This window comes from Capronia epimyces (genome assembly GCF_000585565.1).
Source record: "Capronia epimyces CBS 606.96 chromosome Unknown aczIQ-supercont1.1, whole genome shotgun sequence".
Taxonomy (NCBI): Eukaryota; Fungi; Ascomycota; class Eurotiomycetes; order Chaetothyriales; family Herpotrichiellaceae; genus Capronia; species Capronia epimyces.
The window spans coordinates 3,444,703-3,469,675 of record NW_006912904.1 but is presented as its reverse complement, the minus strand read 5'-3'; the positions used below and the strand labels follow the sequence as shown (position 1 = coordinate 3,469,675).

General features: G+C 52.5%; 8 protein-coding genes across 8 annotated transcripts; 4 read left to right on the top strand and 4 right to left on the bottom strand.

The window, feature by feature from the left end:
* Positions 1-68: 68 nt before the first annotated feature.
* On the top strand, positions 69-2,126 carry A1O3_01263 (uncharacterized protein; the record flags this gene model as incomplete). The annotated part of the gene is made up of 3 exons (XM_007731411.1): positions 69-1,170; positions 1,258-1,905; positions 1,963-2,126. The coding sequence occupies 3 exons, from the start codon at positions 69-71 to the stop codon at positions 2,124-2,126; spliced, it is 1,914 nt and encodes a 637-aa protein (XP_007729601.1).
* A 2,397-nt stretch (positions 2,127-4,523) lies between these two features.
* Positions 4,524-6,803, bottom strand: A1O3_01262 (murein transglycosylase; the record flags this gene model as incomplete). Its single annotated transcript, XM_007731410.1, has 2 exons — positions 4,524-4,671; positions 4,723-6,803. 2 exons carry the CDS (start codon positions 6,801-6,803, stop codon positions 4,524-4,526), a joined length of 2,229 nt encoding a protein of 742 aa, XP_007729600.1.
* A 1,142-nt stretch (positions 6,804-7,945) lies between these two features.
* A1O3_01261 (uncharacterized protein) lies at positions 7,946-9,412 on the bottom strand (the record flags this gene model as incomplete). Its single annotated transcript, XM_007731409.1, has 1 exon — positions 7,946-9,412. The coding sequence occupies one exon, from the start codon at positions 9,410-9,412 to the stop codon at positions 7,946-7,948; it is 1,467 nt and encodes a 488-aa protein (XP_007729599.1).
* A 1,767-nt stretch (positions 9,413-11,179) lies between these two features.
* On the bottom strand, positions 11,180-13,147 carry A1O3_01260 (transcriptional activator SPT8; the record flags this gene model as incomplete). The annotated part of the gene is made up of 1 exon (XM_007731408.1): positions 11,180-13,147. The coding sequence occupies one exon, from the start codon at positions 13,145-13,147 to the stop codon at positions 11,180-11,182; it is 1,968 nt and encodes a 655-aa protein (XP_007729598.1).
* Positions 13,148-14,249: 1,102 nt separating this feature from the next.
* Positions 14,250-18,489, top strand: A1O3_01259 (uncharacterized protein; the record flags this gene model as incomplete). The annotated part of the gene is made up of 3 exons (XM_007731407.1): positions 14,250-14,427; positions 14,529-15,288; positions 15,342-18,489. 3 exons carry the CDS (start codon positions 14,250-14,252, stop codon positions 18,487-18,489), a joined length of 4,086 nt encoding a protein of 1,361 aa, XP_007729597.1.
* A 625-nt stretch (positions 18,490-19,114) lies between these two features.
* A1O3_01258 (uncharacterized protein) lies at positions 19,115-19,879 on the top strand (the record flags this gene model as incomplete). Its single annotated transcript, XM_007731406.1, has 2 exons — positions 19,115-19,204; positions 19,373-19,879. 2 exons carry the CDS (start codon positions 19,115-19,117, stop codon positions 19,877-19,879), a joined length of 597 nt encoding a protein of 198 aa, XP_007729596.1.
* Positions 19,880-19,888: 9 nt separating this feature from the next.
* A1O3_01257 (uncharacterized protein) lies at positions 19,889-20,776 on the bottom strand (the record flags this gene model as incomplete). The annotated part of the gene is made up of 1 exon (XM_007731405.1): positions 19,889-20,776. One exon carries the CDS (start codon positions 20,774-20,776, stop codon positions 19,889-19,891), a length of 888 nt encoding a protein of 295 aa, XP_007729595.1.
* A 2,294-nt stretch (positions 20,777-23,070) lies between these two features.
* On the top strand, positions 23,071-23,855 carry A1O3_01256 (uncharacterized protein; the record flags this gene model as incomplete). The annotated part of the gene is made up of 2 exons (XM_007731404.1): positions 23,071-23,266; positions 23,332-23,855. The coding sequence occupies 2 exons, from the start codon at positions 23,071-23,073 to the stop codon at positions 23,853-23,855; spliced, it is 720 nt and encodes a 239-aa protein (XP_007729594.1).
* Between the last annotated feature and the right edge of the window lie 1,118 nt (positions 23,856-24,973).

Below are 24,973 nucleotides of genomic sequence, written 5' to 3'. Positions count from 1 at the left end.
CTTCTGTCGCCCCAGTCAGTTGTTAACCATGGCCAGAAAAACCCGATTCTATGGCAGCAACAGCGACCATGCAGAGGCCTTACCCCCCTATCTATCACACCCCACAGTCGAATTCGCCGGCTTCGGTGACCTCCCCTCAGTCTCATGACCATGGTAGGCCAATGTATCCCCAACCTGGCTCGCAATTGAGTCAACCACTCTATGGATACCCGCCGTATCCGTCCATGAATCAGGTACATCAACCGACGTATGGTGGACATCATGGACAAACCCAGCAACATCAACTCAGCTCTCAACCAATGCTACCGTATCAGTCCACAACCCCTCAGTTATCTCAAGGCCAGGCCGCGCCACATCACTCCACAATCTCAAGCAGTCCGAGACTGAAATCAGAGCCAAATCAATCATATCAGCAAGCACCGCAGGCCCGACCAGGATTGCTACCCCAGCAACAGCAGCAGCAGCCGCAATCCCAAACTTCCGCGTCTCAAACACTAGGTCTGTCCCAACAGCAGCCACCATCGGCACAGCAGCAGGCCCAAGGGCAAATCCCCAACCTTCCACCAGGTTCGAACGCCGCCCCAGGGCCGATTCCTGCGACAACTCCACTGGTGGTGCGACAGGACGGAAATGGTGTACAATGGATCGCCTTCGAGTATTCCCGAGACAGAGTCAAAATGGAATATACCATTCGATGCGACGTGGAATCGGTGGACGCCAGTGCGTTGTCACCAGAGTTCAAGTCGGAGAACTGCGTATATCCTCGAGCCTGCGTGCCGAAAGAACAGTACAAAGGAAATCGCTTGGCCTACGAGACCGATTGCAATCAAGTCGGTTGGGCCCTGGCCGAACTGAATACCTGTTTGCGGGGGAAGCGAGGTTTGATCCAGAGAGCAGTGGATAGCTGGAGAAACAGCAACCAGGACCCGCGATTGAGGAGCCGTCGGGTTAGACGTCAGGCAAAAATGAACAACCGCTCCAAAATGACAGCTTCCCCTACCGGACTGGCACCTGGCTCGACCGGGCTTCCTGGGCCAAACTCCATGCCGGCCCCGAGCGCCAGACCCCCTGGTACACTATCGGGCGCACCGACCCAAATGCAACATCATCCGCAGGAAGGATCCCAGGCGGGGCCGGACAACGTTGGAGGTATGTCTCAATTCCAATCCCGTGCTACCTTGCCCCGTCACCCACCGCTGTTGCTGTTGGGCTTTGGGTTTGAAATTGACTCTCGTGCAGCTACAGCATACAGTCCAGCACCTCAAGCGTATCGCCCCAATTCTACGCCCCAACATATAACAAGTCCCAACGACATCCGTCAAAGCCACGTTTTCTCCGGCTACCCAAATTATCCTACGGTTCCAACATCGCTGGCGCCGTCGATGGCGCCGACCATGCAAGGAGGTCTACAACACCTGGGCCGGCCCGGAGGACCCGCGGCAATGGCCTCCAAGGAACATGATGAGGATGACAATGCTTTGTTCGGCGATTTGCCCGAGGGCAAACGGCGCAAGTTCATCCTTGTCGACGATAGCCAAAAAAACACTCGTGTCCGAGTCAAGGTCACGCTGGATCAAATCGAGATGAGCGAGATTCCCGACTCCTTCCGAAAGCAGAACTCGGTCTTTCCGCGAGCTTATTTCCCCGTTCAGATGCAAGCTGCATCCGAACCAAGCCGAGGCGATCGATTTGTCGAGGAGGGAGATGAAGTGGATGGTGGCGTGCCTACTGTCGGCAAAACCTCCGTCTTCGTCCAAACTAGTGATGGAGAGGCTGAGGTGGACGTCCCTCAGATCTCCCGAAGCAAGCGAGGCCGTGAGCAAAAGATCAATGAACTAGGCTACCGTATGGCCTGGGGCCAAGGTCGAGTGTTTTCGGGTCGGCCCATCTTCCTTGCTCGTGCTCGTAAGTGCTCGGGAGGCCTCTGCTGAGGTTGTGGCGATCACTGACTGTCCGCTTCAGTGGATTCTTATCGCGGGAAACAGCGCAGTGCCCTCTTAGCGGCGAGTTCCGAAACATCGACGATCCCTGCGCATCTCGAAATCCGGCCCGGCAAGAGAAGCTGGCTGGAAAGGAAGAATCCCACGACGCAAGCCTTGACCCCGCCAGCTGCTGCCTCTGACTGAACCACCGCAGTGATTTCTGTTCGCGGCGCCAAAGATTTTCGCCGCTCTCTGTTGTACAAGTGTACCGATACTCCGCAACGTACAATCCGAAGTCCCTTTCGAATGTACACTATGACGGCCCTGGTCTGGCTTAGCTTGCTGTAAGGCTGTACGACTATTTCGATGACGAGAAACCAAAAACAAAAAGTTGGATTGATGAGCGAGGTGCAGTTCTTTCTGCGAGCCTTGGAAATGGCATTCTTGAATTTGGTTGTCGACTCTTGTCACGCAACACTCTTCGCTTCACGGCTACAATTATTACTTTTTCTGAAGGTGGAATTTAGCATTGGTCCACCATTATTTTCTCTTCTCTTTCTCCTTTTCTTTTGGATATGGCTTGGCTGGTTGGCGAGCTTGCAAGCTTGTAGCGGGAAGACAGGGCTCTAAAGGATGGACCGGATGGACCGGATGAACAGGATGGGATGGGATGGGACCATGCAGGACTACTTTTACGTGTTGGGAATTGTGTCTGTTTTGGAAATATGTGCAATCTCTGGCCGATGGTGAGGCTAATGGGAACAAACTTGTTGTTTGGGAACAAACTTGTTGGTTTTCGGGGGAGACAATCACCCTTTTGTTGCGGATACCCCTGTGCGAGTTTCCTATCTTCTTGCAACTCTTTTCATTTCCTTCTCTTATAGGGTCGAGATGTTTCTTCAATGCCAAAGTGTCAGCCGGCTATTTGCGGCCTGCAGTGATGTTGGGTACACGAATTTACCTTTTGGTTCTGTTTCTGTTGTGATTGAATGGAATGGAGAGTTTTTTTCATTTTGAAGCCGGGAAACGTTCAGTCAGGTTCGACAATGACCATGACCGCGGGATTTGCTTACTTGGGTGCAGATAGAACGAGAAGGAAACAAGAAGCCTACCTGAGGTTTCTTCTTTTGTTTCCCCCCACCCCTTTTTTTTTCTTCCTCTTCTCCTCTTTCCCGCTCTTTCTTTCTTTTCATCTTGTTCCGATCACGATGGCGGACCGGGGACAGAGGATGGGGATGGGAATGCGGAATGGGAACTGGGAATTGTGAAAGGGCAAAGGGCAAAGGACATTCCAATTTTGCATTTTATCCTCTTATCCCCTGTCCTAGACGGCTATCTATAGGTCTCATACGAAAAACACAGACGGCCTTTTTACCCTGGTTCCGTCTTCTCTACCTACCTATGGGTACCTATATGGATACGGAAGTAGAGAGTAGAGAGAGAAAATGGATACGGCGGATATGGATATGGATATAGATACGGGTACGGATCTCTTCTCCTGTCCTCTATCCTCTATACTTCGTACTCTGCACTCTGTTGGATAGATTGTAGGAGGTGCAGGCGGCGTAGGAGAAGAACGTGTCCATCTTTGCAAACAGCAAAGGCTGTGCGGTCAGTGAAGCGAGCTGTCACATGGATAAAATACTAAATATATCACTCCGTACTCTTGCTCGGTGCTCTGCTATATATATTACTCCGTACTTTATACTCGGTGCTCTACTATGTGTAGGTATATCGGTAGGCAGCTATAGGTAGGTATAGATAGGTATATATAGAGAGAGAGAGAGAGATAGGTAGGTATGCCACTGAACCCGTCCGTGTCTATGGTTCTTCTCTTTGCTTTACTTCAAGCTACAGTACCATCATACCTAATTATCGACAAGTATATCAGAATCAGACGTAAAGGTCGAAAGACTGCTTCCATTGCACACAAGTTGTACATACGTGCACGGTGGGCTGGGTGTAGCTACCTACCTGATTGGTAGTACTGCAACCTCCGAAGGGTCTTTTTTGACATAAAATATATACACATATATACATATCGCAGGTTCTATTCGGGTTCTGCCGACCTCGAGGACCAATGTCGCCCTGGGTACTGTACTACGTACTGGACACTTTTCCCATTTGTCCCGTACCGGTACTCCGTACTCTGGACTGTTTCATGTAAGCTGACTTAAAACTGTCAACGTACGTTGCATATCGGCCTTTTCCTGCCAACAGTCTCTCTCGCCACTGATGTCCCGAGTCTGACAGTGTCCTAACTCATGTCTCAATTACAACCCATCGCTCAGAACCCCCGTGCCGTGCCCCAGGACAAAGACTCCATTACCATCGTATATGCCATCATGTCTCCGCTGCTTGGATGGCCACCTGGCGCCACACCCGAAGCACTCATGACTACTGCTGCTTTGATATCATGCAAACCCCAATTGCCTAGACATGACAGCAACAGAGACTCAACTCAACCTGCAGCTTCTCGCTTGCTGTCCCATCCAATGCGAGCAATTGATTCCATGGAACACTGGAGTCAAACAGCCACCACACTCCGTCTCCGAGCCGACTGAACAGTCGATTGATCACCAACCAACCCACTTCCTATACTCACGATCCGACGGTTTTCCCATCACAGTCAGGAATCTGTAGTCCGGATTTCAAATTCCGTCCAGGATCCATTAGACCCCATTTATCCTCCCACTGCTGCGTGTCGGTATTGTAGATCACTTTCCAGGGCTCGTCGAATGCTTCAAACCTGTTGGCACAGTCAGCATGTCACCTACCAACGGCATTCACCATGACTTACCAAAAGTAGTCCGTTCCGTTTTCCAACGCCTGACACACCCAAGTCTCCATAAAGGTATTCATGTTGTCCACGCTGGCCACGGCACCGCTCTGCCCAGAAGCACACGATCCATCACTTCCACCGCAATCCTTCCCTCCCGAACTTGGCCACCCAGTCTCGCTGATGATTTGTTTAACGTCAGGCAAGCTCTGTGTCAAGACAACATCGTGGGTCTGCCAAAAATCCCAGGTCCAACTGGAGGCCACTTCAGCGGTGACTCCAGCAAAGAATGGATGGATGTTGGACATGACATAGTCAACAACCTGGACGAGCTGGCCGTTCCAGTTATCACCCAGATCCGACGTTGCAACGGGAAGATCGTAGCTTTTGGTCTTGAATTGAGACTTGACGTCCTTTAGGATGTCAATGAGTTCCTGTTCTGATTGGGATTTGTCCTCGCCCGCACGGTACAGGGCTTCATTGCCGACAATAACGCCTTTGAAAATGGAAAGATCCTTGGTGTCTGCGAGGATTTTGTACATTTGATCCAATTGCCGATTGGTCGTCGTTTGGTTGGTGTCAATCCACACGCCCATCCACACCTTCATGTCCGTCAACTCCAGTCGGTCAATGGCGTGGAGGACCATCTGGGTCTGATTACAGTCGGTGCCATAAAGACGAACGGCATTGGTCAACTGTGAAAGCACGGCCATGTCTCGAGTGACGTTGTTCTGAGACGGAGGGTAGGTGTGGCACAGAGGATACTGTGTGCCCCAAGGTGTATAATCCATACCAGGAAAAACCTTGTGCAGATTCTTGTTGTTCATCAAAGCCTGGATCTCTGCAGAATCCTTTCCAAGATCACCATTAGCTGCCGTGTCAGAGTTTGCGTTGTTGGTGTCGCCGCTTGACGAACCGCTCGAATCGTCAGAGTCTCGAGTTCCAAGAACACCGCCAACGATACCGGCAACTATGGCGATGACAATCACCAATCCGATTCCGACTCCCACCCATACCATTTTCCGCCTTCCCTTTGTCTGTCGTGACAACCACTCACTTTTCTCGGGGGTTGAACCTGCACCAACAGGGTCATATGTTCCGCTCGGAGTGTAGTTCTTTGCTTTGCGGCCGAACAACCCTTTGAGAGCGCCAGCGCCTCCAGCGCTGGCGGCCGCATTGCCCAAGTTCGAATCGGTCACCATCTTGCTCGACGGTTGTTGGTCATGCATAAAGCCATCATCTCCATCATCAAGGATATTGTTGGGGTTGATGCTGGCTTGGTGCATGATGTTTGCCGAGCTCGCATTAGGGTTGTACGGGTTTTGATATGGCGAATCTTGATAGTTGGAGTAGAATGCGGGATGGCTGGAATTCGAATGGTACTCCTCCAAGGGAATGCTTCTGCCAGACAAGACAGACGAAGTGGGACCTAGGGAAGGAGTGGGAGTGAGGTTGCCCGGTGTAGCGGCCCCAGCGGCAAGAGGTAGTGAAGACCCGTACGAACTTCTCTGGGGCAAGCGCGGGGGAGTGTCTTGCTGGCGGTATGGGTTGATCTCGCGAGGATAATCTCGATCGTACGGGGAATAGGACTGAGGAACTGACCGCATGGCGTCTTGCCCAGTTTCCAGATGGTTGCGGTCTACTATATCTCGTGGCACCGAGCCAAACCCCTCTTCTGCCGATTGTCCCCTCAAGGTCTCCATTCTGGGATTTGTGTCCGAGTAGAGCTGGTGAGATTGTGAGAAGCCAGAGTCCTCCCTTGAAAGCCTGGTCGGGCTGGCCCGGTGAGGCGGGGGTGGAGGTGCAAGGACGTCGTCGTATTCTGGATGGCTTGGACGGCCCCTTGTATCAGACGATTCGCCGAGAAGATGGGAATCCGAAGGGATTGGACGCCTGCGCGGCGAGGTGGAAGGAGAACCAGTGACCGGAGGAGGTTGAGGTGATGTTGAGGTGTATCTGGGCGGAGGCGAAATGATACCCCGAGATGGGGTGTCATGATATGGATGGTAGTACTGAGGTTTATATTCCTGTCGCTCTTGCGTTTGACTGTTCATGGTATGATCATCCTGAGTTTCAAAGGAGAAATTCCTTGCGCTGGACATGGTGTCCCGACTGCGGCTATCCGACGGACGAAGGGCCCTGGCATGCAAGCGGTGAGAGTATGGTATACCCGCGACTCAAATGCCCGTCGTCTTTGTCAGGTGGAAAACGAGTGTCGACGAGTCGGTGACTAGAGCGAACGGTACTCCAGCGAGGCTGGAAGGCTGGTGGTTCGAAGTGACAAGCCCTGCGGCAGGGAAGCAATACTGGGTATGGACAACAGGTATTCTTGGTAGAGTTGGAGGCGCAGACACAGGCGCAGTAGCGGTAGCGGTACCAGCAGCCACACAAAGTTGTCTGTGTATGACCGAGGCCAAGCCGAAACACGAAGTGATCTGGACAGCGGTGGTCAGCCAGGTAGGGGGGCCGAGAGTTGCGCAGCCGCAGCACTCTGGGAGGGCGGTTGTAGCTGAAGTCGATACAATTCGATGGGGGCAGAGAGAAGATGGCAAGGAAGCAAAGCGTGAGGGACAGACAGAGAGGCCAGCAGTCAGTCTATTGAGAGATCATTGTATCATGGTAGGGGTGAAGAGCGGGCAACGGGTAACGAGCAACCTTGGATGCCCATAATACTACTCCGTACTGTCTCCCTACAAGAACTCGTACAGTGCAATGGCAATGGTGGGATTTCCCTGGCATTGTGTACTGCTAGGCGCGAAAGGGAGTTGGCGGTGGAGATCGCACGGTTGCTGGTGAGACACAGGCGCAGGCTGCGGCTGACGCTGCGGGCTGCATGTGACCGGGGAGGCACTTAGGTAATTTGCCCGTCTGACAGCTGACATCTGATGGGAAGGCTGGCTGCTGTCGCCGCTGCACATGAACGACGTTATGTCAGACATGCTCCTTTTAACCCCTGTAGCCACCTCCCACTTCCCACCCAGCACCTCGACAACGGCTGTCCGTAGCTAGTACAGTATGGGATCCAACTCCTAGAGCTACGGAAAACGTTGACAACCAGTCAGGAAACACATTCAATATTCAATCGCCGCTCTTTCTCTGTTCCAGCAAGCTACAATGTCTTCGAGACGCCTTCTGGGCTCTGATATCTCCCGCGCTCCTTTGGGTCTCACAGCTGGTTACAGTTACCGCGCAGACTACTACTCCGTACTCCGTCCTGCCACCAGCAGCAAAACCTGCGCCCGCACTACTCGATCTTGTCCTCTCCGCCGTTTTCCGCCTCCACCTCCACCAATGCAAGCTCGCTGCCTTGAACGTGATCGTCCTTGCCTTGCCCCGGCTCCACCAGCTCTAGCTTTGAACCATGATCTTCAGCTCCGCCGCCATTCCTCCCGGCCCGGATCACTAGCTGCATTCGACTTTGACCAGCATGATGGTGTCTAGCATTCGGTAGGAGAGAAAGACTGCTGTCCTTTTTCTTCTGGGAACCAATCAGTTTCTTCAATGTTCGTGGCATAGGCCTCATAAGGGCAGTCTCGTGGCGCTTCCGAGGTCGATCGCTATCATCGCTGGACGACGTGTCTCCCCCATCTTTCCCCTCCTCATCACTGGACCATGGACGTCCGCTAGATTCGACCTTGTCACCCTTGCGTTTGTTTGATCCCTTCAAGCTCTTCAGTGGACTTGCCTGTGAGCCTGCACTATTGGGGAGCGATGAGAGTGGACTAGCACGAGCTTCCAATTGTAGCTGCTTCGTTGACTTCCCATCCGCGGTGCACAATCCAAGATTGACCAGTTTTTCAATGCCCATGTATTGAAAGATGAATTTTGCATAATACTCCTCGGTCTCATCGTACGGGCGCCATGCACACGTCTTGACGCGCATTGTGCGTTGTGGCTCGCAGATCGAGACGGTATGGGTCCCTTCAGCGTCTTCCTTTGCCCGCTGTTGTTCTTTGCGACTCCAGTCGCTCCGAGGTCCATGACCCAAGTCGACGATACGGGTGATGCGAACTTCAATTTGTCCAGACTTGGGTCTCTTGACTGCGTTCACTTCTGCCAGACCTTGGATCACTTCGTCCAGTTCCTCCTCGATTGCATTTGCAGGAGGCTCTGGATCTGGCGCGGCGATGTCCATCTTGGAGAGCAGCACATCGATCCCCACCGGTGTGAAGACCCATTCTTGTATCACGATGTCTTGCTGGATGTCACCAGGCTTCTGTCCCTTGCTCGCAGCGGTATACCGTCCTCTTAAGACATAAGGCGACAAGTTGGGCTCAGTGTACAGGATCTGGCTGCATTCCGGCACCTTATTTCCGTCAATGTATACCCACGCCACCAAAGTGAAAGGAAGCTTTCCGCTCGAAACCTGCTGCAGCGCGCCTTTGCCCTCACAATCCTTCTCCTTCTGTTCTGCCCGGACCCCGTCTTGCTTCAGAGAAGACCTCAGGTTGTATCGGCCACGGCTGCTTCCCATCCCACCGGACTCTTTGCTGAGAGACGTAAGCGCATGTTTCCCTTTCTCATGGTGGGGGGACGATTTCTTGACAACATCGACCATGATGCAGAACGTCTGACCATCTTTGGCCTGGATCTTGCTGCTGACAGTCTTGCTTCGGGCGGTAGATCCGCGGAGGTTCTGATGGCCGTATTCTGGAAACTTGTGGCCATTCGCAGTCACCACGCTGACTGTGAGGCCGTGTGCGGTGGGCATGGTGCCTTCAAATTGCCCTGGCCAGCCAGGTAAGAACTTAGCTTTCAAACGTTGGATGTGGTGGGAGTGGTATGTTTCGACTGCGCCGGGTGTTGTTCAAAGTTCGCAGTCCTGGGCTATGAGTTGTTCAAGGCAGATAGCAGATACGGTGCTGATAGGAAGAAAAGAGAAGAGACAAAAGAGAATGTGGACATGATCAAGCCTCTTTCTTTCCCTTGTGTTACGTGCACTGTCTACAGCCTTGTGATGCAGGCAGTGGCTGAGGTGAATCGCACTCCGACGAGGAAACGCAGTGTGGCAGTTTAGGGCCTTGATCTTGCGGCTGAGGCTGCCGGTGAAGCGAGACATAATTCAGAGTTTAGACCACCACCTTTGGTGAAAATTGACCTGCTCTTTGTCCACTGTTACACACTCTCGACTAAGTCACAAGGCTGTGACGTGAAGGAGTCGGGGCCGAAGAGCAAGATCTCTCCTAGTGCCTTAGTACCTCAGGTAGTACAAACCCCTCCTTTCGGAATGAGACGACGCTGCCTTAATTAACCCTACTCCTCAGATGTCTACCGGGTAGGTACCGCCTTGGTGTTTACGCAGTCAAGTCCATGTCAATGCAAATTGACCTCTTTAATCAGGCAGCCATTGTAAAGTCTAAACTCAGCTAATCCGCTTGTTCTGATCTACACTGGAAACAGAGCATTGGCACTGGCACATATTTGAGACTCTGCTGTCACAGGCCGCGAACAAGGTGCCTTGTACCCTCTACCAGTGATTGATCCGTCTGTGTCATTCGTTCCTCGCTAACCCGGCAACAGCATTGAACGGCTTTCCGCGGAACCATCATGAGTCGCCATACTGGTAAAATATTCTGCTAGAGACGTGGCAGTAGAGTTGACAGAATTGCATAAGTTGTGGTTGCATTTAAAAAAAAGGTGGTGGAAGATGGCACAGATATTTATGAGATCGTCTTGCAGGGATAGCCCCGTTCTGAACACCGTTTTGAGGAGGAGTAGTGATCAAGTCTGCGGAGAGGAGCCGCCTCGGGCAGTCTTGCCACGTCGCTTGTCTTCTCTCGGAACACTGTCAAACACGAGCTGTCGACATGTCGAATGCAATTCCTCCACAGGATGGCGTGGAGAAGACTTGACAGATGTGGGATGTTGCGCACGTACATCTCTGAGACTTCACAGGATGGCTGACCGAGCCAACGATCATCATATCACATCAATAAAGCAGCTGAAGCGTGGCCATAGATGCCTCTGTTTCTCGTCGAAAGCCCTTAGCGGAGCGACTTCTTTCCAACGTCTGATGTTGGCTATTCTGCTAACGGCATGTTGGTATTCTCGTTCTCGGTACATGGATACTCGGAAGCTTTTGTACGCGCGTTTGACTGTAGGACTGCATAAGCTGTGTAGGGAGGCCGCTGGATATAGCATGGAATAATGTCGGGATCCGGATCGTGGGATTCTTTGGCTTCTAGCCTAACACATGTGCGATCTAGCTCCACCAAGACCGGGACGTCGTCAATGTGGTGAGTTGAATGCAAAGGGGCAACCGGGATGACCAACGGCGAAGAGAGGACGTTGTCAGGGGTACCCAGTGTGAATTTGCCGCCCATTCACTCCTGCAATTTGAGTTGATTGTACTGGCTCATCCTTCGGCGTCAAGATGCGAGTGACTTCGCCCTGAGCATTTCGCCTTGACAGGCAAGGAGGGTTGGATAGAACGCGAATGTGGTGGGTGAGAGTCGGCGCGCTGGCAACTTCATCCTAGTCACCTCTTTGGCACCCCGATTTCGTATCCCAACAGCACTTCAGTTGAGGCCCCTTCCCACCCTCGGTTCCCTCCGGTAGATAACATGAATCGACATGCAGGGTCGAGGTACAGGTGTGATAGGACTCCGGTTCGATGACCAGGCACGATCAAGAAGGGCACTGCCGATCGCTGAGACTGCGACTCCTTGAGGTCATATAGTCGGAGAATGTCATAGGATGCGCAAATGAGGTGGCGGCCGTTGGGCATGGCCTTCACTGCCGTGACCGCACCGCTCCCATTCGGAAATCGAAAGACTCGTTCTGGCCCTTTCAGACCTTTCCGAAGGTCATACTCCTCAACCGTGTTGTTGCGCCTGCCCGCATATATAAAATTGCCATCCGGTGACCAACACGCACTCAGACACCAGGGAGGAGTGTTTCGTGGCAAGATACGGGCGACCGGTTTAGGCTGCCTGCGATCCCACACACGTATGCTCCCGTCAATGGATGTGGCAAGAAAAGTCGAGTCGGAGGTTACAGTGGCTTCACCTCCTTGAGCATCGTCCTGTTCGCCGGTTGGCTTTTCCAAATCTTCAGCGTGAGGCAGCCCGTTGGCGAATGGCTGTTCAGCGCTACTGGGCACTCCATCGAGAGGTCCGTCGGACGTCATCTGAGACGCATAACTCTCCTGAGGTGCATCCACGGTTTCATTGTGTGACTGTGTGACGTCCAGCATACTGGTATCGTGATCAAGCAGATCTTCCGGGTGAGGCGCTTGTGCCAAAGCTCTAGCCATCTCATCGTCCTCCTCTCCAAACGCATCAGTGGGATCTCCTCCATTGGCCATGACGGCTCCAGCTCCATCACCAAAGAGATCATCGTCACCGTCCCCAAATAATGAGTCTGGCGTAGCAACTGCTGGCTTCTCTTCAGCATTTTGATTGGGGGTATCGGAGTTGATTCCATTTGAAAGAGGTTTGCCTTCGTTTGAGGAGAATGTACCATTGGTAATCACAACTTCTCCTGATTCGGCCGGAACAGGTACAGAAGACAAAGGACGAGATTCTATCGCAGATATCTGGCCTGCACTTCCGGCGAATGTGTTTCGTCCTTGACCAGTCTCGAGGTCCCAGTCGACAACCGTTTTGTCCCAGCTTCCGGACAGCAGACTCTTTTCATCCGATGATAGCGTAAGGACAGAGACTGCAGATGTATGTTTCTGCAACAAGCTGACCTCTCTGCCTTCGTCATGCCTGATGGTTTGCAATCGAATAGGTCCAGATGATGTTCCAGATAGAAGCCAGAGAGCCTGACTTTGGCAGGCAAGGGAGTATACCGGTGACAAGACACGAGACGTTTGAGGGCGAGCATCCCAGTTTTCCCAGTAGGTCATGAGTACACCAGCTTTTACCACGCTGTCGACATAGGGGTGTCGTTGCGCCACGGTAAGGGCGAGCTTATAGTTGACGGAGTCAACCCAATTGAATTTACGTATGTAGCCATCAGAGCCTCCAGTGAAGACCCAGCGCATGTCGGCTGTTGCACACACAGCATTGATGGAGGTGCTGTGGGGGGCAGCAATTGTAGGCACAATGTCGTAGATCTCTGCATTCAGATATGCAGGCGAGATGTCGGGGTGCGATGCCACTCCCCGGTTGGAATCCGTTTGCGCGGTGGAGGCCTGCTGAGTACCATCTTGGGTTGTGATCGGTTCCCCCGAGGCTTCCTCGTTGTCGGAGGGCTGACTGCCACCTGACGCGCTTCCAGCGTCGTCATCGTCATCTCCATCCCCTTCGCCGTCACCTTCGCCTTCGGCATCTAGATCGCCGTCGCCGTCGCCGTCAGCATCGCCGTCCGCCTCATCGAGATCCTGCATGGTCTCATCGTTGTCGTTGTCGTTCTCGTTCTCGTTCTCGTTGTCATTGTCATTGTCGTTGTCAAAACTGCCATCTTGAGATCTGTCTTCATCTACATCAAACGCGGGCATTTTGGAATTGACATGACCGAGCTGACATATATGTATATCTTCCAAGATAGGTTCGCGGGAGAAGAAAAGAGAGATTCTCCTCGAGGACCGGGCGAGTTCGAGGCCAGTTCTGGGTGGGCAACTATGCCGGATGCGGAACAGCGCGTCGGTGCTTCGGTTCTTAGGCCACGGAGAGGAGATACTTTTATCCGGCCCCGTGCAAAGCCAGCAAACATCGACCACCGTCGATGTCGGTGACCATATCACGGAGCACAGTATGTGGTGTCACCAGTACGGAGTACGGAGTAGCCTGTTCTTCTCCTCTGCTGATCTGCTTTCCAAGCATTCACTCAAGTCTCAAGTCGTTGTCACCCGGGTCCATAAGCTCACCCGCATAGGGCGTAGGGCAAGGAGTAATCGCCAACTGTCCAGACCCAGCGCTCCTTGTTATCCTGGGTGGAATCGGGTTAGTTCAGAGATGCAATATTCTAACAGTACCTCAAGGCTGGACTCTTCGGGGCGTCTCTGACATCTGTTACAGTGAAAGGGCAGGCTTTGAATAGGAAATCAAGAGGCTAGCCTGGCGACTGTGTCCCTGTAGTATGCATGCGGCGGTGCCTTGATGAATGGTGGGTTTGCTGGGAGCCTATCTGCCAGTGAAGCGTGGGCATTGAATAGACATCCGTGTCGACATCATAAGCAGCAGGCTTCCAGTCTTGTCGAGTCACCGTGTTTGGCAGAAGACAATCGCGCTCCCTTTCATTGCTACAGAAAGCTCTTGACGTTTGCTAACGCACCTCACCAAGTCCAAAGTCTCAAATTGGCACCTTCCGTGGTGCACAACGCGGCTCACTCTTCCCCTCTCCGGTTCAAGACAACTCACCCACCAAGGCCGCACCACCATCTCCACAGGGCGTGTCCTGTAACACATCAGAGCAGTCGCTTTATTCTTATCTTTAAGTCACTATCTGGCCACGCGATCTTTTGCCTCTGAAATCATCTAGTGTTGGCACATCCACAGTTGTGACCAGTCTAGGTCTTCCAACTTAGCAGCGAGAGAGAGAGAGCTTGTCTTAATTACACTGTGCATCTACGATGGCATCCGACCAGCGCTCGGGCCGCCATGGAGGTTGGCGAGGGCGTCGTCCTCGAGGAGGGGCAACCACGGGTGAGTGAATGGCTTGCTTGCTCTGATCTCTCGACCCCGGGCTTTCCTGTCTACTCCGAATCTGTTTCTTCCAGCGCTGACCCTGAGACACTAGCAGACCACGGCATCCCTTCAAGTTCCTTGCACAACGGGGGTGAGTCTCCAGTCTTTCTGCCTCTATGTCCTAACAATATTCTCTCTACCGCTCGGCGAGGCCTTGAAGAGAGTGTTATTAATCTCCATACTCACATCTAGAAATGAATACACATATCTCGGAACGCTTCGGACGTGGCGGTCGCTTTCCAAACACTCACAATGCCTTGACTTCTGCCTTTGACAACGGCCTTGACCTTACACTGAATATAGACATCCGCGAATACGTCGAAAAACAGGGACAGATCAAAATGTCTTCGGAGAAAGATGCCTGGCTAGAAGCACCAGAAATACCGACCAACGATGAACTGGCAGTTGCGGAAGCCGCGCTCCCACCTAACAAGGTGGACGCCCCATGGAGATCGAAAGAAAAATACCTCAGAACTCAATACTCGCTACTGCGCGAAGATGCAGTTGGAAGTCTTCGTGATGCCGTGCAAGATTTTCGCCAGAATCCTGCTACTGGGGACACACAGAAGTTCTCGGTCTATGAGCAGGTATACGTCCTCGGGTTTACCTTCGCCAGGAGGGGTCTCGCGGCGAGAATTCAATTCTCCACAAGACGAGCAGGTAAACGCATCTTGTGGCAGACCAGCAAACGACTGACCAGTGGCTCCATCGTGGCTCTCGTGCGTGCCAAAGACAAGTTGACCGATTTGACTGGGGTGATAGTCGGCGTCGTTGCAGCCAGACCTCTAGCTGGGGTTTTATGCCAACCTCCGCAGATTGACATATACTTCGGCCGTACCGAAGATGTCCAAATTGATCCACAGGAGGAATGGATCATGATCGAAGCAAAGCAGGGATATTATGAGGCTTACCGTCACTCACTGCGGGCACTGCAGAAGCTCAGCCGCGAACCGTAGGCTGCCCGGGGAGTAAGGAAATGCACAGCTGCTAACGAGTCCAATCTAGTTTTCCTTTGTCAAGTGAGATTTGCCAATTCTCAACGAACGGTGAACCGCCAACTTATCTGCAAGAGAACCCGAATCTAGATATCAGTGCAGCCGCAAAGCCTGAACAAAAGAAGGAATATTCTAACGTCGACGTGACGAAAGACTGGCCACCACCGCCCAAAGATACTCTTGATGATACTCAATGGAAAGCGCTACAGGAGATAATCACAAAACGACTCGCCATAGTTCAAGGCCCGCCGGGCTGCGGGAAGACGTATATCTCGAAAATCGCGATACAAATCCTTCGCGAAAACCGGCAAAAGGATGATCCACCTATCATCATCGCAGCACAGACGAATCACGCTCTTGATCAGCTTTTGGGGCATATCTCTCTCTTCGAACCCGAATACATCCGCCTAGGTGGTAGGAGTACGAACCCCGAAGTCAAGAAACGTGCGTTATTTGAGATTCGACAACGAGAACGGATCAAGCAGATTCCCGGTGGCCTTTTGGGGAGATCCAACCATCTTCTTGCCAAACAGACAAAAGCAATGAGTGCTATTCTTGAGCCGTTGACAATGCCCGGACCTGATCCATTCTCCACCGACCTCGTCTCCGGCCCTCAAACCCTTGTCCAACTGGGCGTTTTGACTGCTCAACAAGCCAAATCTCTAGAGGATGCTGCGTCTCGATGGGTTTCTACCACCGATACTGTCGACGGACCGCTACGATTGTGGCTCGATCGGGCCATCATGCCATTCGAAATCAAATATGCTCAGGACAGCTTTGGATTTGAGGACGCCATCGAGGACGATGATTTGGAATTCGAGCAGCTCAGAGAGAATGAGGATGCGACCGGCGTAAACGACGAAGAAGATATCGAATTACTGAAAGGGACATGGCTGGAGCTTCGTGAGAGGTTCACAGTCCCATCATGCTCGCTGGGCGATTTGGCGCAGGCCACCAGAATACTGGAGTCGCCTACCACTCATGATCTGTGGAAAGTGCCAGACTACCTCCGCGGTCCCATCTTCTCCGTTATTCAGTCGAAAGCTAAGGCTGCTATAGCTGCGAAATTTCGTGAAGCAGCAGCGGTCTACGACAAGCTTGTGAAAGACAGCCTTGTTGGCAAATGGGAACAGGACTGTGTTTATTTGGCACGAGCAAAGATAATTGGCATGACCACCACGGGTTTGAGCAAGTATCGCCCACTGATCTCGGCGTTGAAGCCTAAAATCATTTTGATCGAAGAGGCTGCAGAGGTCTTGGAAGCTCCAGTGACAGTGGCTTGCATCCCTAGTCTTCAGCATCTCGTCCTAGTTGGCGATCACCAGCAACTTCAAGGGCATTGCAGCGTTCAGGAACTGGAGGGGGAACCGTTCAACCTGAACATTTCCCTCTTTGAGAGACTCGTCAAGAATAAGATGCCATACAAGACCCTTCTCCGCCAACGTCGAATGGATCCCGAGTTTCGCCGACTCATTGGTGATCTGTATCCGGGATTGACCGATCATCCCAGCGTTGTCAACCGACATGTCGCGCCCTGGGGGATGGGTAACATTAGATCCTTCTTTTTCGACCACCAATGGGCAGAATACAGAGACGAATCTCAAAGCGTCTACAACGAAGAGGAGGCAAAGTTTATTGCCGGCTTCTACCGTCATCTGTACAAGAACGGCATTGGGCCCGACCATATCACCGTTCTTACGTTCTACAATGGTCAACGCAAGAAAATACTCAGAGAACTGAAGGCCTACCCCGAGCTCAAGGGGTCGTACTGCTCGGTTAAGACGGTTGATTCGTACCAAGGTGAAGAAAACAGCATCATCATCCTGTCTCTGGTTCGAAGCAATCCAGAGGGCAAAATTGGATTTCTGGCCAATGTTAACAGAGTCTGTGTGGCTTTGTCACGAGCTAAATATGGCTTCTACATTTTCGGCAATGCCCAGGCTCTTGTGAGAGGGAGTCCTCTCTGGTACAACGTCATTACTATGTTGAATTCTAATCCGAAACGCCTCGGACAGGTGCTGCCCATCCAGTGCAAGAATCACCATACAACGACGCTCCTGCAATTCCCAGATGATTGGAATGGGTTTGAGGGAGGTTGTTCGAAGCCATGCGACATCCGCCTGGACTGCGGCCACGCATGCCCATTGCTATGTCACCCGTACTCTCACGAAGACGTCCAATGCCAGGAAGATTGCAAACATACTCTTCTCTGCGGCCATGGTTGCGAGAACAAATGCTCTCAGCCATGTCTCTGCACTTGTGATGAGTTTGCCCGACTAAAGCGCGAGGAAGATATCAGAGCTTGGACTACCCCCAAGGCACCGGCATCAACAGAGGAAACATTGAAGGAGTATCAAGGGTCCCAAGGTCTCAACAATGGTCAGAATGCTCCCCCGAATGGCAGCGCATCTTACTTACAGCAGCAGTCCTCTAGTCTACGTGACCGTGCTCCTGCCTATCAAGAGGTTAAGTGTGCAGCGAATCCCACTGACATGCAGCGCCAGCACCGGTCGCCCTCGAAACCAGGCGTCAACTGCCACCCAGGTGGTAGCCTACAAAATCCCATCCCTCAGGAGACCCGCATAATCCATACCTTATCGCCAGAGAAGCAACTCGAACGTCGTCAAGAATGGACAGACTTTGCGAACGGGGGAGTAGTTGCGGACGACGAACGGAAGGCGACCGTGGTACAAACAAGTTGCAAAATAGAGTATGACGGGTTGTCTCGGAGCATCTCTGATGCCCGTACCGTACAGCCGAAATCTGCCAACGCTGGCCCCGGGAACCTGGAAACTGTGAATGCGTCACCAATCAAGAAAGAGATCGTCACAGCCATGAGAGATGGAAGGAGCCGATTTATGCATGACTACACTCCTGCGGCGTTCCGTGGGCAAGAAGACTCGGAAGTGAGAGGTGGAAGAAGTGACCCGGAGAACAATTGTGTACCCCAGACTCCAGTACCGCACTTGAGAGGCGGACATGCAACATCGCAAGACCTGCCAGTAGGTGGAGAAGGCACAAACGAGGTGCTGGCTCAAGATGGCAGCAAGGGCACTACGCAGGATTCAACGGCTTCGGTACGCATAAGTGAGCAGAAAGCTGACGGAGGTATCATGAACGACTTGAGCGAGTTGGATGCGTACTTTCGCATGCAGTGACCAAGCTCAAGCGATGATATGATTTATCGACGTCGCGCATAGATCGAACAGACTTGGATGCAACATGGATATTATGCTATGTGCCATGATGGAGTTAGGGACTGCAGCCATGCTGTCTTTGTCTGGTGTACCCAGCTTGCTACGATGCAAGTTAGCATAGACGTGTGTACAAGTAAGGGTATCGGGCAGCAATATTATTGCCACTGCTCCAGTCCATACGGAGAGTATCGAATGAAACCTAAAACTGTAAGAGCGACCCATCAAGCCCACGTCCACTAATAGGTAGAGAGGGGCGAAAACCATGATAGTTCCAGGAGAGTTAATAGATCCCTGAGGTGAGGAGAAATCGACAACATAAAATAGATGGGTAATTCAATGTGCTGATGACATGATTAGAAGGTAGGTTCCGAGGCTGTTACCGCACTCTTCTCCTCCATGCTACATATCCTTTCTCTGATGAGTCCTGGCAGGGTGCGAGGTTCGAAGTCCGAAGTCGTTTGCCTTAGACTGCGTTGTGAAGCGTGACATCTTGGAGCGTCCATCGAGCATTACTTCCGGTAGGCGAGTTCTCGTACCTCAGAGCAGCAATCGAACACCTGATTCCCTCGCCGAGTCTTGACAGAGCATGGCCTCCGAAACCGAAGTCAAGTCTTTTCGAGACATGCTGGGTGCGCCTCGTCTGACTCTGACGGCAAGCCCGCAAGACAGCACCCTGGTCATTATCGCGACACGCACAGAATGAGTACGACTGCTCCGTCATTTCTTGCACAAAGCCCGCCCGTTTACCCTCTGATCGCCTGGACTTTACTCTCCGGGCCTCTTCTACCCTCCAGCTTCCGCCGAGCGTGCTTGTTCTCCGTTATGTCTGATCAATGTTCTTTAGATATGCCCAAGGCCAATTGGAGACCATCGACGTAGAGCAGACCCGCAAAGCGATCGCTTCGCTCTCGAAAAGTACCGCGCTGGCGGGGATGGGAAGAACATTGTGCATGTCGTGCACAAGACCCTTGACGGCGTACCGGTGTTCACGGCCGGCACGGCGCTCGCCGTGGAGTTCGACGAGTTGAAGCCCCAGCCAGGCGAGAAAGTCATCCAAAAGGAACTGATCTCCAGCTTCGTGGCGATAGACTTGCACGAGTACTTGATCAGGCTGGGCGAGCGAGGCCGGAAAACCGTGTTGACGGGGTACATGGCGCATGTATGCGTGAGCACTACAGCTCGAGCGGGCGCTGATCTAGGCAAAAATGTCGTGCTAGCTGTCGACGCTATTGGAGATAGGGACATTCCAGGTTTCACAGGCCCGGAGGTCACCGATGCGCGTTTGAAGAAGTTGGGCGACGCCTTTGGAACCGTGGCTCAGAGTGTCGAAGTCCAATCAAGGTATAGGTAAAGTCGGGGCTCAAGGCTGGATCTCATGATCGGGAGTCTTCCGCCACCATAGGACAGAGCCATGGAAAGGGAAGTTTTTCAGGTCCAGGGGCGGCAGTTGTGAGAAGTCATGAGTATTTTTAAAGGATTTGGTCAAGTTCCGGTTGGGTTTGCTTTCGTCTTCAGTGAAGCCCGTGTCTGTGGTAGTTCTTTCGTCCGACTGAACCATGTGCTCGAGTGACCTGTGCAACCATACCCTGGGCTCGTGGGAGATGATCTGAAGCTCAACTTCGGGCTCCGCGGCCGGAGAATAGACGAACGAGGTTTCATCGAGCAGGTCGAAGCCTTTGGGGTGATCTACTCGGTGAATGTTTAGGCTCGCTAGGAACTCGGCATCGAGATCGTTGTAGTATGGTTCTTGAGCATAGGAAGGCGGCCGGTGGCCCTGGATCTGTCCAATTGTATCCGCCGCAGTCTTGAAAGCCGCGATTTGGTAGAACGCCGACTCGTGCCTGTCTATCCAGTGTATCTCGTCTCCGCAGAAACTCCCTGAGCCGAAGACGACACAATTGGAAAACGTTCGTTCAGCTCCCGCTGTGCTTCGACGCAGGATCTCTCGAAACGTCCGACAAAAGTCGCTTTCGAGCCACTTCGCTTCGATCTTGTCGTATTGCACCCGCATCGTCTCTACAGTCGTCCCTTTGACAGGATTCATGGGCCGAAGTGCCGCATCTTGAGCTTTGACGACAGTGCGGTCACCAAGACTCGATTGGAAAATTCCTTCGGGAACGCCTGCGGCCGGTCTTGGAGAGACTCCTGGAGCCGAACTCGTGGAGGTGACCCTGGTCCATCCCTCCTCGTCCACAACTTCTTTCCTCTTTCTGTGTATAGCCTTCTTCTTGCGACTCGTATGCGGCATTGTATTGATTTATTAAGCCGTGTTCACGAAGGCTCTGACAGTTGGAAGAGGAGTGGGTAACGACACCAGAGGCAGCGGAATCGGGAGGAGCGTCAGAGTGCACACATGTCTGGGTCGAGTTCAGAGATATCCAGAAACGGTCAGCGAGCTAGGAATCGAAGAATGAACCACTGCAAACGCAGGATAAGCATGGCGACTTGCTTCTCTGAACCAAGGATGTGAGCTACGCTTCCCGAAGTACGGAGTATGTATTATGGGTTGATTTTTCAGGAATTATTTGGTCCGACGATCAACCGACGAGGCTGACCTAATTACCTTGTGTACAGATGTATTAGGTAGGTGATCTGCGTTATCAGGCTGTCTACTCAAGTTGACCCAGCTATCTCTTTAAAGTCACACCGGAGGATCCTCCCTTGACTTCTCGTTGCTTTTATACCAGCTTCTGTTGATTTCCCACTGGGTTTATTGGATGGTCATCCCTGAGGCCCTCCCCCTCTGGCTTGATTCGCTTGGCCTTGGTCGCGTTGCCGTGAACTACATGTACGGAGTACGGAGTACTCAGGTAGACAAATGATGATCATGGCAGGATTCCGGGGTACCAGTAGGTACTGGGTACATAGTTCGGAGTACGGAGCACGGAGCACGGATACTGGAGGTTCTTGTAGCAAATGTTAAATGTTGGCACATTTGTCCCCGACAGGTGCGACAGTCGCCTTTAAGCTCGCGGTGGGCATCTGTCGTCAAGTCTGAAAGCATGGTGTACTTCTCTCACTGACATCCCAGGAGTTTCCCACATAAGACAACATCCAATGGGTAGATCCAATGGGTAGGGAGGGTACGGATACCATCTTGCGTCACCTTCTAGATGCCACACATATCATTCTCAACCCACTCCCTCCTCTTCACAAGCCGACATCACGATTCGATGAGTATAGAGGGCATCAGCCAACCCAAACCCATCTCAGAGAATAATGAAATACAGGAAGAAACTAGCGTATGGCGAGCCGTCCCCAGAATTGGGCAGTCTCGTGGAAGGGTATGTCTGTTTCACAGCGGGAGGCCGAACTTGAGTCACAGGTTACGGTATAACCCAATCGAGCAATCCTAGACCGGAAGTTGAGTCGTAATTGCGCCGTGTACCGTATGGAGGGGTGTGGAAAAGGGGATATGTGAGCTGACGACAACGACTACGAGGAGAACGGGATGAAGGTCCAGACGGCCGTACACATGAGCAAAACGTCCAATGTGTCCGTCTCCGTCTCCGTATCTGTTGACACATTCATCAGAGTGTTGTGACTGCCCAGCCCCTGTCTTGGATATCAATTTTGAAAGCGCTCTGGTGTTGTGAAAGATGAGGGACGAGGTGTGAAAACGGCATTGCGGATCTTCCGTTGGCCAGCCCGGCCGCCGTTCGTTGATTGATATTAAAGGGCTAGGGCTAGTTGACGACAGGCGGGTACATCAGCAACAGCGACTAGGGCTCCTAAGGCCTGTTCTGGGGCTCGGGTCTGACTTGGGAGGGGCAGCACGAAGGCCGAACGAATAGTGTACCGACAGACGAAGTTGAACAAATCCATCCCTGCTGGTGTCAGCGCTTAGAGATGTCTCTATCAGCCGCCTGCGCCCAATCAGACGGCATGGTCACGGTCACGGCGCAGGCTCAGGGACAAGTTCAAGTTCAACCAGCCACTGCAGACAATCGACAATCCGACCGCCGATTCTTCCATCTCGAATCAAATGTGCCATCACAAGCTGACCACCTTCTGTGCTTGTGCCTAAGGTGACAGACCCTGCTTCCGTCTCTTCGCATTCGCTCGTGGTGTGCCACTCGACCTTTGGGTCCTGCATGCACCACTCACAGGCCATCTTTCTACTGCCCTCCACCTCCATCATCATGCCATTCCAGTCACGGCGTCTCCTCCCAGCTTTCTACGGGCGGTTGGCCGTGTGGCCTTCCCATGCAGTGTGAACAGTACGCACGCTTATTATTCGTCTGTCCAGGGACCACCGCTCCAGTCTAAATAATATGTTATGTCCGATGGCCGCAGCTCGTTGTTCTTGTCCTTCCCCTCTGCGAACCCGTCGATCAGGCATGGTAGAGTGATAGAGTGTCCCGAGTACTATTTGATTCAACACCGCAGGCATTGGCAATCCTCCGAAAAAGGGCCTTCCGTGTTCTCTTCCTCATCCAAGACTCCTCGACTGAGCACTCTCCTCCGCGAGGTGTGAAACATAGACGATCCTGCAGACACCGACACCGACACCTTGTCTGACCTCACAAACGAACAATTGACATGCCGCCGACATCAGTCTTCGTCGCTCTCCTTTCCTTCCTCAGCCTCGTGTCCGCACATACGGTCATCACATATCCTGGCTGGAGAGGGGACAACCTACACTCCAATGGCACAGTCGAACAGGGAAACGGTCTAGGGACTTATGCTGAAGGCGATGACTACCTCTGGCCATATGGAATGCAGTGGATGTATCCTTGTACGTGTTGTCCGGCTCATTCGGGGTTGAAATCGTCTATACTCGAACTAACGTCTCTGTTGCAGGCGGAGGAATGCCAACCTCGCAAAACCGCACCAAGTGGCCCGTGAAAGGAGGTGCTATCGCGTTCCAGCCAGGCTGGTTCCCGGGCCACGGAACGGCGTTCATCTATATCAACCTAGGTCTAGGGACCATTCCAGCCAACATGTCACTCGTAATGGTTAGTGGGATCCAACTTATCGGACCCACGAAAGACCCTTACCCTGGTACATTCTGTCTGCCTCAAGTCCCTCTCCCTGCCAATGTCTCAGTCAAAGCTGGAGACAACGCGACAATCCAAGTCATCGAGACAGCTGTCCACGGAGCCGCTCTCTACAACTGTGCCGATATCACCTTTGCGGAACCTGAGGATGTGCCGGAGGTTAACGCCAGCAACTGTTTTAATTCTAGTCAAATCTCAAGTGATTTGATATTCACCACGACTTCGTTGCAAGACGATTCAACGTCCGCCTCGAGCGAATTGTCGACCAATCGATACGGGTATGTCACTACCGCTCTAGCTGTGCTCCTCGGATTGATATGGCTGTGAGTTTGAAAGGGGGGAGCATGGATTCGGGTCCAAAGTCGTGATGGGCAGGAATCTTTCGCGAAGTTGGCGGCCTTCGAGTGGCAGAGAGGACAGCCATGCAGGACTTTTGGTCCACAGCTGTCAGACCTGGACTATTCACATCCGAATCTACGGCGAATGTAGGCGGAAAGATGTGCAACAATCCCCCAACCTTCTCAAAACTCAAGAAGCACTGCTCTTCTCGAGCGGGATCGGGGTGGCCCCCCTACGTTGTGCCTGGTGCCTCACTAGAGTGTCTAAACTGGATGGCTAAGACGGAACACTTCGACGTGATCGGCCCAAACGACAAGTTCCTACTCCTAGGAGTGGTGGATCTTCTCTAAGGTCTTCGAGCCTGCTGCTCCAGATTCATGATATGGTCTCTCTTTGTCGTATCACCAACGTCCAATTATTAGCTACCCGGGACCTTGCGAACGGAAGGTTGACAGACAACGAGACGACCAGTTAAGCGACCGACTCCGACTATAAAAGGTGCTTGGGAGCCTCTCGCCGGTGATATGACAGCCTATCAACATTGGCGGTATTCGAGTCGCTACTTGGAACCCCCATCACCGGTGATATGACAGCCTATCAACATTGGCGGTATTCGAGCCGCTACTTGGAACCCCCATCACCGGTGATATGTCATTGACTCAGGAGAGACTGTACGTACCTTGACAGCAGATATTGACTGCGAAGGAAGGCGGATTCTGAAGTGGATCGATCCGGTGCAGGTTGAGCAGTCACAGTCATAGCGGCAGTAGCGGTGTCGCCGTCACTGTTGTGGGCCATCTCATCTTGGGGGCCTAGGCCCGGCGTACCGGATTCGCGGGTCATCACATCCGGTGGAAGTGCAAATGGGTGTACAGATTGCGACCGAGACTGCAGGTCCTCGTTCTTATTATACTTGTACAGCGGTCTTAATATACGGCCGGACAGAGAATAAAAATATAGCACGTTAGTTGGGATCAGGAGGGTTTCGGCTTTACAAGGATCGAATTTCATGTCGACCCCGTTGGTTTGTGTTGACTGTATGTCTATCTACTTCGCGGGTGTGCATCTGCAGGAAAACACCCCCCTTATTCGCCATCTTCACTGGG